The 14,892-nt window shown below is 56.1% G+C and overlaps 1 protein-coding gene across 1 annotated transcript in view; it reads left to right on the top strand.

The window, feature by feature from the left end:
• The window catches only part of LOC116969901 (mediator of DNA damage checkpoint protein 1-like), a 55,902-nt gene that overhangs the window by 23,912 nt on the left and 17,098 nt on the right, over nt 1-14,892 (top strand). The window contains exons 4-10 of the mRNA XM_033016658.1: nt 943-2,046; nt 3,963-4,086; nt 4,540-4,633; nt 5,878-5,964; nt 9,233-9,349; nt 10,669-10,767; nt 11,699-11,841. Of these exons, the coding sequence (XP_032872549.1) occupies nt 943-2,046; nt 3,963-4,086; nt 4,540-4,633; nt 5,878-5,964; nt 9,233-9,349; nt 10,669-10,767; nt 11,699-11,841 (1,768 nt within the window). The remainder of the gene's footprint in view (nt 1-942; nt 2,047-3,962; nt 4,087-4,539; nt 4,634-5,877; nt 5,965-9,232; nt 9,350-10,668; nt 10,768-11,698; nt 11,842-14,892) is intronic.

The raw sequence follows: 14,892 nt of genomic DNA, 5'->3' as shown, positions 1-14,892 counted from the left end.
GACCAGGACTCAGCAGCTATTGGCTGACGAGGCCTGTACTCTGAACCCCCAAAATGTCCCCCATTCCTTCCCTCCAGAGACGCTTCTTCTCCTGCTGCGTTACTCCACCATTTAGTGTCTATCTTCGGTGTAAACCAGTACCTGTAGTTCCCTCCTACACACCTGCTCCCTTGGTATGTAGGGGCAGATGTGAGCTCATGGATTGAGATGTGTAAGATGGAACTGCGATGCGAAACGTCCCCCATTCCTTCTCTCCAGAGATGCTGCCTGTCCCGCTGAGTCACTCCAGCTTTTTGTGTCTGTCATGGATTGAGATGTTGCGTGGTGGGTGCATGGAACGAGCTGCCGGAGGAGGTAGTTGAGGCAGGGACTAACAATCGGACAGGTACATGGGTAGGGGAGGTTTAGAGGGATAAGGGCCAAACGCCCAAGGTGGGACTAGTGTAGATGGGGCAAGTTGGTCGGCATGGGCAAGTTGGGCCGAAGGGCCTGTTTCCACATGTATGACTCTATGACTAGTGCGGTAGGGTGTCGCAGCGGTAGAGTTGCTGCCTTACAACAACGCCGGAGACCCGGGTTCGATCCCGACTACGCGTGCTGTCTGTACGGAGTTTGTACGTTCCCCCCATGACCGCGTGGGTTTCTAAGAGATCTTCGGTTTCCTCCCGCACTCCAAAGACGTACAGGTTTGTAGGTAAATTGTCCCTAGTGTGTGTAGGATGGTGTTAATGGATAGTGTTAAGTGTGCGGGGATCGCTGGTCAGCACCGACTCGGTGGGCCGAAGGGCCTGTTTCCGCACTGTATCTCTAAACTAAACTAGACTATGTCAATGAGGGAAGGGGATTGCACTATATTTCTCATCTCTGCATTGTTCTACTCCCATTAGCACTGCTCTCTCGCCCTGACTCCCACTCACGGCACCTCTCTCTTCCTTCCTCCAGGTTCCCCCGAGGTTGACGTGCGCAGAGGCCGGGGAGGGGGAAGGGATTCACCTTGCCAACCTTCCAAACAGCAGGAGGAGCTGACACCTCCAGCCCAGCAACTGCCCGAGGCCCCTCCGCCCAGTCCGAGCGAGGCCCGTCTGCCTGGTCCCTCCAACCCTCCTCCGCTTGGTCCCACGGGAGCCCCTCCACCACATCCACCCCACCCTCCCACACGCTGTCCGTCAACTGCCCCTCCGCCCTGTCTGAGCGAGACGCTACTGCCTGATCCCTCTGACCCCCCTCTGCCTGATCCAACTGATGCATCTCCGCCCCATCCACCCCACCCTCCCACGCTCCTGGTGCCCCCGCCCTGTCCAACAGAGGCCCTCCTGCCCGGTCCGTCTGACCTCCCTCCGCCTGGTTCAACAGACACCCCTCTGCCCAGTCCGTCCCAGTCCCCTCCGCCCGGTCCAACAGAAACCCCTCTGCCTGTGGTCCGTCTGCCCATTCTGTCCGACACCCCTTCACCTGGTCCGTCTGACACCGCTTCGCCCGGTCTGGTCGATGTCCCTCCTCCCCATCCACCCACCACCCCTTCGTCCTGTCCGTCCGATGTCCCCACTGAGGACCCCTCCCCAGGTCTGTCTCTGGTCCCCCTGCCACAACTTCCTGACGCTCCCATATGCCCACCAACCCAGGCCCCCTCACCTCCACACTCCGAGGCAAACTCACCATCTACTCTGGCTCCCTCACCTCGACCCTCCGAGGCCCCATTGCCTCAACCGTCTGACATTCCCTCACCTCGACCCACCGAGGCCCCGTCGCCTCAACTCTCTGACATTCCCTCCCCTCGACTGCCCGACACTCCTTCACACCAAGTGGCCAACATTCCCTCACCCCAACTGTCTGAAGCCGCCTCACCCGAACCTCGCCAGGAATCCCCCCACCGGCCATCAGATGCCTCGTCGAACCATCCAACCAGCCCTGGGAGAGGGGATATCGATGCTGCAACACAGAGCCATCCCCGTCTCCTCGATCCAGCGCTCCCCAGTCACGCCTGCACCACAACTCTGCTGGAGGTCGATTTGGATGTGCTGCAGTCGGAGGTCCTCTCCCTCCCAGGTGAGTCGAGGGTGGAGCAGAGAATAGGTCGAGACCCGGGCCGCACGGTGGCACAGCGGTGGAGCTGCTGCCTCACAGCCCTAGAGACCTGGGTTTCATCCTGACTACCGGAGTTCTCATAGACTGTATGGAGTTTGTACGTTCACCCCTTGAGCGCGTGGGTTTTCTCCGACTGTACAAGAGCTGGCTGCTCTTGAAAAGGAGGCGCAGTCCTCTTTCTTACAGTTTGGCTTTCTTCCCAACCAATTGTTCAAGCGCTTTTGATTGCAACATGCGCCTTCATTTAGTTCAACAAAGGAAATGACAAGTTACTAAAGTGCTCCGGTTTCCTCCCACACTCCAAAATGTACAGGTTTGCTGGTTAATTGGCTTCAGTAAAATTGTAATTTGTCCCTAGTGTGTAGGATAGTGCTAGTGTGTGGGGTGATCGCTGGTCAGCTCGCACTCAGACCGGGGGGGGGGGGGGGGGGCTGTTTCCACTGTATCTCTAAAGTCTAAAGGAAAGTAAACTTGGAGAAAATTAGAGAATTCAATGTCCATTCCTGATAACAGGTGGGAAGAAACAGCCTCTGCATTTTCACATTTCTGTGCCTCTTGCCTGATGGGAGACGAGAGAAGAAGGAGGGACCTTGATGATGCTGGTGGTCTTGCCGAGGCAGTGTGAAGTGTAGATGGAGTAGATGGAAGGGAGTTTAGTTTGTGAGATGGTCTGGGCTGCGTCCACAATTCACTTCCATTTCTTGCAGTCTTCAACGGAGCTGTTCCCAAACCGTGCTGCAATGTGTCCCAATAAAATGCTTTCTACGGTGCATCTGTAGAAGTTGGTGGGAGATGCCGAACTTCATAAGCCCTCCGTGGAAGTAGGGTGCCCCGAGATCAGGGCTGAAGTACAACTGGAATATGAGGAGCAAGTAACTTGTAATAGTGGGAGGGGCGGTCAGTGTAATGTGAGCAATACAGGCCCACCCAGTGCAGTACAGGCTTCACTGTAGGATCAATGAAGGCAGTGTGGAGTTTGCACGTTCTCCCTGATGCCCCTCCCGTGCAGTGCAGGCCCCTCCAGTGCAAGACGGGCCGCTCCAGTGCAAGACGGGCCGCTCCAGTGCAGGGCAGGCCCCTCCAGTGCAGGGCGGGCCCATCCAGTGTGGATCAATGAAGGCAGTGTGGAGTTTGCATGTTCTCCCTGATGCTCCTCCAGTGCAGTGCAGACGCCACCAGTGCAGTGCGGGTTCCTCCAATGCAGTGCGGGCCCCTCCAGTGCAGTGCGGGCCCCTCCAGTACAGTGCGGGCCCCTCCAGTACAGTGCGGGCCCCTCCAGTGCAGGGCGGGCCCCTCCAGTACAGTGCGGGCCCCTCCAGTACAGGGCGGGCCCCTCCAGTACAGTACGTGCCGGTGCAGTGCGGGGCCCTCCAGTACAGTGCGGGCCCCTCCAGTACAGTGCGGGCCCCTCCAGTACAGTGCGGGCCCCTCCAGTACAGTGCAGGCCCCTCCAGTGCAAGACGGGCCGCTCCAGTGCAGGGCGGGCCCCTCCAGTGCAGTGCGGGCCCCTCCAGTACAGTGCGGGCCCCTCCAGTGCAGTACGGGCCCCTCCAGTACAGTGCGGGCCCCTCCAGTGCAGTGCGGGCCCCTCCAATGCAGGGCGGGCCCCTCCAGTGTGGATCAATGAAGGCAGTGTGGAGTTTGCATGTTCTCCCTGATGCTCCTCCAGTGCAGTGCAGACGCCACCAGTGCAGTGTGGGTTCCTCCAGTGCAGGGCGGGCCCCTCCAGTGCAGGGCTGGCCCCTCCAGTACAGTGCGGGCCCCTCCAGTGCAGGGCGGGTCCCTCCAGTGCAGTATGTGCCCGTCTAGTGTGGTTCCATCCAGCAGCTGCCCGCGATGGCCGTTGGCCTCATTGTCTCTCTGTACCATTTCCGCAGGGAGCAGGGACCGGAGTGGCCGAGCCCTCGTCATCCTCATGGCTAGGAACCCCATCCTGCACAAGCCCACCTGCAGCAGCACACAGCTGGCCAGGATCCTGATGTACCTCCACGCCATCTCCAGGTGAGGACACTTGGACCACGGCCCACTGGCATATCCGTCTCTCCCCCCTCTGTCATTTCCCCCCTCTGTCATTTCCCCTCTCTCTCCCTCTGTCTCTCTCTCTCTCCCCCCCTCTGTCTCTCTTCTCTGCCTCACGTTTTGTCGCTTGCTTCCTCTTTCTCTGCGTCTTTGTCTCTCTACCTCTGCCTCAGTTTCTCTCCCCTCAACGATGTCTATCCGCCTCTCTCTTTCTCATTCTAATGCCCATTCTGTCCTTCTCTCTCCCTCCACGCCTCCCTTTTACAGTTACATTTTTGTTTCTCCGCCTCCCAAGTCCCTTTCCCATCCTCCCCCTTCCCCCACGCACGATCTTCACTCGTCGTCTTTCCCTCTGTGGCCTTTAACCTCTCCCCCTCGCGCTCCAGGGGCGAGCTCCCACCCCCGTGTAACTCCGTTCCCCTTCTGCCCCTGCAGGAAGGATCTGCAGGAGCGAGGCCTCCGAGTGCTGATGGAGTCCCACCATCACTGGCCAGCTGCGGTGATTTGGAAAGCCTTCGACATCTTCCAGGTGAGATACTTCTCCCCGGCACAAGGCGGCAGAGTTGGAACATCGTGGCCTTCTTTGTCTTGCATGTTCGATTCTTGCCATCTTTGTTTGACAATAGACAATAGGTGCAGGAGGAGGCCATTCGGCCCTTCGAGCCAGCACCGCCATTCAATGTGATCATGGCTGATCATCCACAATCAGTACCCCGTTCCTGCCCTTCTCCCCATATCCCCTGACTCCGCTATTTTTAAGAGCCCTATCTAGCTCTCTCTTGAAAGTATCCAGAGAACCGGCCTCCACCACCCTCCACTGAGGCAGAGAATTCCACCGATTCACAACTCTGTTTTTATCCACGAGTAGTTGCTCTACTCAACAGCCAAAAATCTGTAGCCTCCCTTTGATCTGGTATTTTGTTGGTTCACATGCTTGATCAATGGTGTTTTATCATTAATGTATTATTATTATTTAGTGTTTTCTGAGACATTCGTAACTGTCACTGTATGTCATGTTGTTACTTGTGGGCGGAGCACCAAGGCAAATTCCTTGTATGTGAATACTTGGCCAATAAACTTACTTACTTTGTGTGAAAAAGTTTTTCCTCATCTCCGTTCCAAATGGCTTACCACTTATTCTGAAAATGTGGCCCCTAGTTCTGGACTCCTCCAACATTGGGAACATGTTTCCTGCCTCTAGTGTCCAAACCCGTAATAATCTTATATGTTTCAATAAGATTCCCTCTCATCCTTTTAAATTCCATAGTATACAAGCCAGAGTATACAAGTTTGGTTGTCATAGAGTCACGCAGCACAGAAACAGGCCCTTCAGCCCACCATGTCCATGCCAACCGTTAAGTCCCACCTGCACTAATCCCATTTACCAGCACTTGGTCCACAGTCTTCTAAACCTCCAAGATTCAAGGACATTCAATTAAATGTGAGGACCTTCCGCTCTTCCTCTCCCTCCCAAGTTCTCCCTAGTTGAGGTAGGGTACTATCGCAACATTTAAAATATATTTGAACAGGTAAATGGATAGGACAGGTTTAGAGGGACATGGGCCCAACTTGGGCAGGAGAGTCTAGAGTAGACGGGACATGTTGGTCGGCATGGGCAAGTTGTTTCCGCACCCTGTGAATATCTGGGAATCCCCCCCCCCCCCGGCTAGAGGAGGTGAATCTCTGTGATTGTTTCTCCGCTGTTTGGGGCATTAGCTGGGCAGACTGGCAGCTTTTTAATCTGACATTCCTCTCTTTGATCCGTTTTCCCAGGGAACCGTCCCCGGAGGAATCCACTCCATTCTGGTGCTGACGGGCAAGGAGTCTCCGATTGTCAAGGAGGGGCCGCGGGGCTCTCAGGTACGTAGGGACCCCCGCACACTGGTCACTGCGCCAATGCTGATCGCCCGCTCTCGCCGCGTCCCCACAAATGTTTCATTTAGTTTAAGGACACAAAATGCTGGAGTAACTCAGCAGGTCAGGCAGCATCACTGGAGAAAAGGAATATGTGATGTTTCGTGTTGAGACCCTTCTTCTGATCATCCACAATCAGTAACCCGTGCCTGCCTTCTCCCCATATCCTTTGAATCCACCAGCCCCTAGAGCTCTATTAAACTCTCTTTTAAATTCATCCAGTGATTTGGCTTCCACTGCCGTCTGTGGCAGGGAATTCCACAAATTCACAACTCTCTGGGTGAAATTTTTTTTTCTCATCTCATTTTCATCTCCCCTTTATTTTTGGACTGTGGCCCCTGGTTCTGGACTCCCCCAACATTGGGAACGTTTTTACTGCATCTAGCCTGTCCAGTCCTTTTATAATTTTTATACATTTCTATAAGATATCCCCTCATCCTTCTAAACTCCAATACAATCTCACTCTTTCCAATCTTTCCTCATATGACAGTCCCCCCATCCCGGGAATTAACCTGGTGAACCTACGCTGCGCTCCCTCAATAGCAAGGATGTCCTTCCTCAAATTAGGAGATCAAAACTGCACACAATACTCCAGGTGTGGTCTCATAGAAACATAGAAATAGGTGCAGGAGGAGGCCATTTGGCCCTTCGAGCCAGCACCGCCATTCATAGTGATCATGTCTCACCAGGGCCCTGTACAACTGCAGAAGGGCCTCTTTGCTCCGATACTCAAATCCTCTCGCTATGAAAAAGCATCTCCGATACAGTACAATTGTGTAGCAGTTGGAGACAATATACAGAGCGCCATTTTCTAGTCCTAATTGTTGTAAGTGCAGGGATCTTGATCTGACCGTGAAGGCCCGTTGTCCTTGCGGAGTTGCAGGGTCGGTCTGGAAAACCGTGCCCTCCGTCCCCGCTTCCCCCGCCGTGGGCAGCGTCCGGTCCACGAGCTCGGCCTCTTGGAGCGGAGCCCGGTCCAGCCGAGCCCCAGGCTGTTGCAGGGCCTCCAGCGGCCCACTTCACCGTCAGTGCACGGCACTGCCTCCCCGCACTGCCTCCCCGCACTGCCTCCCCGCACTGCCTCCCCGCACTGCCTCCCCGCACTGCCTCCCCGCACTGCCTCCCCGCACTGCCTCCCCGCACTGCCTCCCCGCACTGCCTCCCCGCACTGCCTCCCCGCAATGCCTCCCCGCACTGCCTCCCCGCACTGCCTCCCCGCACTGCCTCCCCGCACTGCCTCCCCGCAATGCCTCCCCGCACTGCCTCCCCGCACTGCCTCCCCGCACTGCCTCCCCGCACTGCCTCCTGCAGCCGGTCCGCACTGCCTCCCCGCACTGCCTCCCCGCACTGCCTCCCCGCACTGCCTCCCCGCACTGCCTCCCCGCACTGCCTCCCCGCACTGCCTCCTGCAGCCGGTCCGCACTGCCTCCCCGCACTGCCTCCCCGCACTGCCTCCCCGCACTGCCTCCCCGCACTGCCTCCCCGCACTGCCTCCCCGCACTGCCTCCCCGCACTGCCTCCTGCAGCCGGTCCGCACTGCCTCCCCGCGCTGCCTCCCCGCACTGCCTCCCCGCACTGCCTCCCCGCACTGCCTCCCCGCACTGCCTCCCCGCACTGCCTCCTGCAGCCGGTCCGCACTGCCTCCCCGCACTGCCTCCCCGCACTGCCTCCCCGCACTGCCTCCTGCAGCCGGTCCGCACTGCCTCCCCGCACTGCCTCCCCGCACTGCCTCCCCGCACTGCCTCCCCGCACTGCCTCCCCGCACTGCCTCCCCGCACTGCCTCCTGCAGCCGGTCCGCACTGCCTCCCGCGCTGCCTCCCCGCACTGCCTCCCCGCACTGCCTCCCCGCACTGCCTCCCCGCACTGCCTCCTGCAGCCGGTCCGCACTGCCTCCCCGCACTGCCTCCCCGCACTGCCTCCCCGCACTGCCTCCCCGCACTGCCTCCCCGCACTGCCTCCCCGCACTGCCTCCCCGCACTGCCTCCCCGCACTACCTCCCTGCACTGCCTCCTGCAGCCGGTCCGCACTGCCTCCCCGCACTGCCTCCCCGCACTGCCTCCCCGCACTGCCTCCCCGCACTGCCTCCCCGCACTGCCTCCCCTCACTGCCTCCCCGCACTGCCTCCCTGCACTGCCTCCTGCAGCCGGTCCGCTTTCAGTTCAGTTAAGTTTATCGTCACATTTAGTTAGAGTGAAAAGCTTTTGTTGCGTGCTTACCAGTCAGCAGAAAGACAATATCTGATTCCAATCGAGTCATTACAGTGTATAGATACATGATAAGGGAATAACGTTTATAGACAATAGGCGCAGGAGGAGGCCATTCGGCCCTTCGAGCCAGCACCGCCATTCAATGTGATCATGGCTGATCATCCCCAATCAGTACCCCGTTCCTGCCTTCTCCCCATATCCCCTGACTCCGCTATCTTTAAGAGCCCTATCTAGCTCTCTCTTGAAAGCATCCAGAGAACCGGCCTCCACCGCCCTCTGAGGCAGAGAATTCCACGGGATCACCACTCTCTGTGAGAAAAAGTGTTTCCATTCTAATAAAAGCGTCTCCGTTCTAATAGTGCAAGGTCTCCGTCTTCCTCGTCTCCGTTTAGTGCAAGGTTAAGCCAGCAAAGTCCGATCAAGGACAGTCTGAGGGTCACCAAAGAGGTTCCACGCATTAACACTATCGTACACACACTAGGGACAATTTTATATTTATGGCAAGCCGATTAACTTACAAACCTGCACGTCTTTGGAGTGTGGGAGGAAACTGAAGATCTTAGAGAAAACCCACGCAGGTCAGGGGCGGAATGTACAAACTCCGTCCAGACAGCACCCGTAGTCAGGATGGAATCCGTGTCTCTGGCGCAGTGAGGCAGCAGCTCTACCCGCTGCACCACCGTGCCGCTTGTTTAAACCCCCCCTCCCCAACGCCGGGTTTCTTCCCTCCCGGACCTGCGTTAAACTTTACCCCCGATCATGGACAATCAGTATCAATGGACCCCCTGAAACGGAAGGAAAAAGGGATTTCTCTTTATCTCCTTCCTGCGCACTGACCATCTGATTCTGTGACCCCCCACCTCTCTGTTCCTGTACCCCCACCTCTCTCTTCCTGTACCCCCACCTCCCTGTTCCTGGACCCCCTCCCCCCCCCCACCCTTCCCGGCGTCTCCCCAGGGCAAGGCCGTAACCGTGTCAACCTCTAACCTCCCCACGACCCCCGCAGGTGAAGGTGGTGTCATCGATCCTGGCTCTGCACGAGTACGTGGACCCCGCGCAGCTGACCGAACCCTTCGGCGGAAGCTTCCAGTACAACCACCAGAAGTGGGCGCGATTTCGCCAGGTGGGCATTTCGCCCGCTCCCTTGGTGTGGGGAGTGGGGGGAGGTGGGGAGTGGGGGGAGGTGGGGAGTGGGGGGTGGATGGAGGTGGGGGGAGTGGTCAGTTCAGTTTATTGTCACGTGTACCGAGCTATAGTGAACAGCTTGTGTTGCGTGCTAACCAGTCAGCAGAAAGACAATGCGCGATTACAGTCGAGCCATTCAAAGTGTATAGATACATGATAAGCGAATAACGTTCAGTGCAAGGCAGACAAAAATGCTGGAGAAACTCAGCGGGAGAGGCAGCATCTATGGGGCAAAGGAATAGGCAACGTTTTGGGTCGAGACCCTTCTTCAGACTGATGTCTTGGTGGGGGGGGGGGCGGGAAGAAGAAAGGAAGAGGCGGTGACAGTGGACTGTGTGAGAGCTGGGAAGGAAGGAGAAAGGAGGGACTACCTGAAATTGGAGGTCAATGTTCATACCGCTGGGGTGTATACTGCCCAAGCGGAATATGAGGTGCTGCTCCTCCAATTTGCGGTGGGACACACTCTGGCCATGGAGGAGGCCCAGGACAGAAATGTCGGAATGGGAGGGGGAGTTGAAGTGCCGAGCCACCGGGAGATCAGGTTGCTTTATGCGAACAGAGCGGAGGAGTTAGGTGAAGCGATCGCCAAGCCTACGCTTGGTCTCACCGATGTAGAGCAGTTGACACCTAGAGCAGCAGATGCAATAGATGAGGTTGGAGGAGGTGCAGGTGAACCTCTGCCTCACCTGGAAAGACTGCTTGGGTCCTTGGATGGAGTCGAGGGGGGACTTTTAGTGCAAGGTAAAGTCCGATCAAAGATGGGTCCCCGATGAGGTAGGTAGTAGTTGAGTGCGATGGATAGGAATGGCCAGAGGTTGGGGGAACCTCCCCCGTGGACATGCCCCTCCTGGGTTAGGTGCCAGGCATGGATCGCCCTGGGACGGGAGGCTGTTGGAGGGTGGCGGCTTCCCATGGGCAGAGGGAGCAGGGGCGAGCGGAGGGGAGGGGGCGGTGGGGCAGGATTGGAGAGGGTGGCAGCAGGGTGGGGCTGATTGTGAGGGGTGCAGGGTGCAGATGGAAGGGGGGGGGGAGTGTGGTTGGACATGTGGGTTGAGATAGACCATGGTGGGTGGGGGTGGATAACGAGGGTTGGGGTGAGGGAGGGGGTGGTGCTGGTGAAAGGTGTGGGAGAGGTGTAGGGATGAAGGGCCTGGGATTGGGAGGGGAGGAGAGGGAATGGGATTGGGAGGAGGGGAGGGAAGGTCTCGTGCCCCAGAGCCCAGCCTGGCACTAACGATGCCTTCACTCCTCCCGCAGAGCCTGGAGTCCTTGTCCGGAGCCTGCAGAACCTCCATCCTGTTCCTGCGTAGCACCAGGCACCAGCTGGAGGCAAAGAGGCTTCCCCACACGCTGGAGGTAACGCCGGGGGGTCACACCCTCACCGGGACCCCGCCCGCCCCACACGCACTCCGAACGGGGTCACCTTCTCCAATACACAGTCTGACCCCCCCCCGACCCCTCCCCTCCCACGTCCCACACCGGGAACGGGGTTCCCTCCCCAACACACGACCCTGATCCCTTCATCGGTCAAACTCACCCCCCCCCTCCTCCCGACCCGGCCGACACACTCGGAACAGTGTCCCCCCTCTCCAATACACGGCCCAGTCCCCTCCCCAATACTGAACCCCCCCCCCACCTCATCACACACTATCAAACGCCCCCACCCAATACTGGACCTCCCCCCTCAACACACTTGTCAGACCCCTTCCCCAATACTGCCCCCCCCGTCACACACTCTCAGACCCCCTCCCCAATACTGGACACCCCCCCCCCCCCTCATCACACACTCTCAGACCCCCTCCCCAATACTGGACTCCCCCTCCCCTCATCACACACTGTCAGACCCCCCCCCCCACCCAATACTAGACCCCCCTCCATCCACACACTCTCAGACCCCCTCCCCTATACTGGACTCCCCCTCCCCCCACACTGTCAGACCCCCTCCCCTATACTGGACCCCCCCTCTTCCCACACTGTCAGACCCCCTCCCCAATACTGGAACCCCCCCCCCTCTTCCCACACTGTCAGACCCCCTCCCCAATACTGGATCCCCTCCCCCCACAAACGGTCAGACCCCCTCCCCAATACACAGCCTGATCTCTTTCTCCCGATCCCACACATTCCCCGTCACACAGTCTCAGTCCCCTCTCCAATACCAGACACACAGCTTGTTCCCTTACCCGATCCCACACGCTCCCCTCTCACACAGTCTGACCCCTCCCCAACACGGCGGGGGGCTGCGTATTCACCTGTGACTGTGCGTTGTTCCACCTGCTATTTATTACAGGAGGTTGCTGTACTCATCGAGGAGGATCAGACATTAATGAGACAGGTCCTGCAGGACACTCGGTTAACGGGGCTGCAGCAGGAAGGGGCCGCCATCCTGGGCAAGCTCAAGAGGGAGATGGCTACCAACTCAGAGGACTACAGGTAACTCCCCCTCTCCCGGGGTTTATCCTCCCATGCGAGGGCTGGTGTAGTACCTGCTGCCGGAGGAGGATATCAGTGCCATTGTGAGGCACGTGTTCAGCCATAACTAATGTCTCCAGTTATAGTGGGACAGAGTGATACAGTGTGGAAACTGACCCATCAGTCCAACTTACCCACACCGGATAACATGCCCCGTCTACACTAGTCCCACTTGCCTGCTCTTGGTCCATATCCCTCCAAACATGTCCTATCCATGTACCTGTCCAAATGTTTCTTAAATATTGGGATAGTCCCTGCCTCAACTACCTCCTCTGGCAGCTCATTCCATACACCCACCACCCTTTGTGTAAAAAAGTTACCCCTCAGATTCCTATTAAATCTTTTCCCCTTCACCTGAAAACTATGTCCTCTGGTCCTCGATTCCCCTCCTCTGGGCAAGAGACTCTGTGCGTCTACCCGATCTATTCCTCTCATGATTTTGTACACCTCTATAAGATCACCCCTCATCCCCCTGCGCTGCCAGGAATAGAGTCACAGCCTGCTCATCCTCTCCCTACAGCTCAGACCCCCGAGTCCACACCAACACGCGACAGATCTTGGATGGACTGACAAAATGGTTGCCTCACTGGCCACCCCAACATAAAACATTTGCCTCAGTGCCGTCAGCAAAACCCTGTGAAAAGAAAAACATGGGAAGCAATTGCCCAATGGCGAGACCGCTTCTCACAAGTTCACAATTTATAGGAGTAGAATGAGTCCATTCGGCCCATCGAGTCTACTCCACCATTCACTCATGTCTGATCTCTGCCTCCTAATCCAATTTTCTTGCCCTCTACCCATAACCAATGACATCCATTCTAATCAAGAATTTGTCTATCTCTGCCTTAAAAATATCCACTGGCCTGGCCTCCACTGCCCTCTGTCACATTGAGCTCCACAGATTAACTACCCTCTGACTAAAGAAGTTTTTCCTCAACTCCTTTTTAAAAGAGCGCCCTTTAATTCTGAGGCTGTGCCCTCTGGTCCTAGACTCTCCCACCAGTGGAAACATCCTCTCCACATCCACTCTATCTATGCCTTTCATTATTCTGTAAGTTTCAATGAGGTCCCCCCCCCTCAACCTTCAAAACTCCAGGAGTACAGGCCCAGTGCTGTCAAACGCTCATCATATGTTAACCCACTCATTCCTGGAATCTTTCTTGTAAACCTCCTCTGGGCCCTCTCCAGAGCCAGCACATCCATTCTCAGATATGGGGCCCAAATTTGTTCACAGTGCTCCAAATGCTTAGTGTGTCAGGCAGCATCTCTGGAGAAAGGGAATAGGTGACGTTTTGGGTCGAGACCCTCCTTCAGACATTATTCTAGTTTATTGTCACGTGTACCAAGGTACAGTGAAACGTTGTATAGTCGACACGAGGTACATTCCAAAGATGTGCATGTCTGTAGGTTAATTGGCTTTGGTCATCCCACACACACCATGTGGACACCCAATTGAACTCAACAATGAGGATCATCACAGGAACAATCCGCTCAACACCACTCCCCTGGCTCCCTGTCCTATCCAACATAGCCCCTCCACACATCCGGCGAGTAGTCCTCACTCAAAGGATGCTCCAAAAGACCAAAAACTCCCCTCACCTGCCAATTCACATGGACATCTTCAACCCACCCACTGCTCGACTTCCATCTAGACCACCAATTTGGAAGAACCCACCACCAGCTGATTTCACCATCCAATGAGCTTGGAAAAAGGAATGGGAGTCCAAGGACGTCCCAAATAAACATCTGGTGTCAGACCCCACCCTACCGGTCCCTGGCAACAATCTCCCAAGGAAGCAGTGGACGAAGCTGAATAGATTCAGGACTGGACATGGCCTCTGCTTGGCCAGCCTTCACAAATGGGGCAGCAGTCCAACCCCACGGTGTGCTTGTGGAGAGCAGCAAACAATGCAACACATCATTGAAGCATGCCCTCAACAAAGACTCAAAGGAGGACTTGTCACCCTTCATACAGCGGATCAAGAGGCAACTGCTTGGCTAAAGGACTTTGCATTCGCTAAATAAATAAATTGGCTTTGGTAAGCTGTAAAATAAATTGTCCGCAGCGTGTAGTATAGCGATCCAAGTGCTCCGGTTTCCTCCCACAGTCCAAAGACGTACAAGCTTGCAGGTTAATTGCCATCAGTAAAGATTGTAAATTGTCCCTATTGTGTGGGAAAGTGCTAGTGTCCGGGGATCGCTGATCGCTGGCTCCACCGTTATGACACCGCGCGGCCCCAAAGTACAGACTGCATCTGCACTTCATGCTGCCTCGGCAAGGCCAGCAGCATAACCATGGACCAGTCTCACCCCGGTCACTCCCTCTTCTTCCCTCTCCCATCAGGCAAGAGGTACAAAGTGTGACAACGCACACCTCCAGATTCAGGGACAGTTTCTTTCCAGCTGTGATCAGGCAAACTCTAAACCAAACTGAACCATCCTATCAACAACTGGAGAGCTGTCCTGAACTACCATTGACCTCATTGACGACCTTCGGACTATCATTAATCGGACTTTACTGGACTTTATTATGCGCTAGAGACCGGTCCTGAGCTACCATCTACCTCATTGGAGACCCTTCGACTATCTTTAATCAGACTTTAATGGACTATATCTTGCACTAAACGTTATTCCCTTTTTCCTGTATCTGTACACAGTGGACGGCTCAATTGTAAGCATGTGCAGCCTTTCCCTCTGACTGGTTAGCATGCAACAGAAGCTTTTCACTGTACCTCGGTACACGTGACAATAAACTCAACTAAACTCTATCCAGCACTTTCACTAGTTGGTAAGCTTCAATTAGGTCCCCCTCCCTCATCCTTCTAAACTCCAGCGAGTACAGGCCCAGTGCCGACAAACACCCATCGTATCTTTGAGGGGGAAAGGATTTAATAGGAACATGAGGGGCAAGGTTGTGGGTGTATGGAACGAGCTGCCGGAAGAGTTAGCTGAGGCAGCGACTATCGCAACAAAAAGCTTTTTACTGTCTCTTGGTACACGTGACAATAAACT

This window comes from Amblyraja radiata, unplaced genomic scaffold, assembly GCF_010909765.2.
Source record: "Amblyraja radiata isolate CabotCenter1 unplaced genomic scaffold, sAmbRad1.1.pri scaffold_397_ctg1, whole genome shotgun sequence".
Taxonomy (NCBI): Eukaryota; Metazoa; Chordata; class Chondrichthyes; order Rajiformes; family Rajidae; genus Amblyraja; species Amblyraja radiata.
Note: the sequence above shows the minus strand (reverse complement) of the source record. Positions and strands in the feature narration are given on the sequence as shown.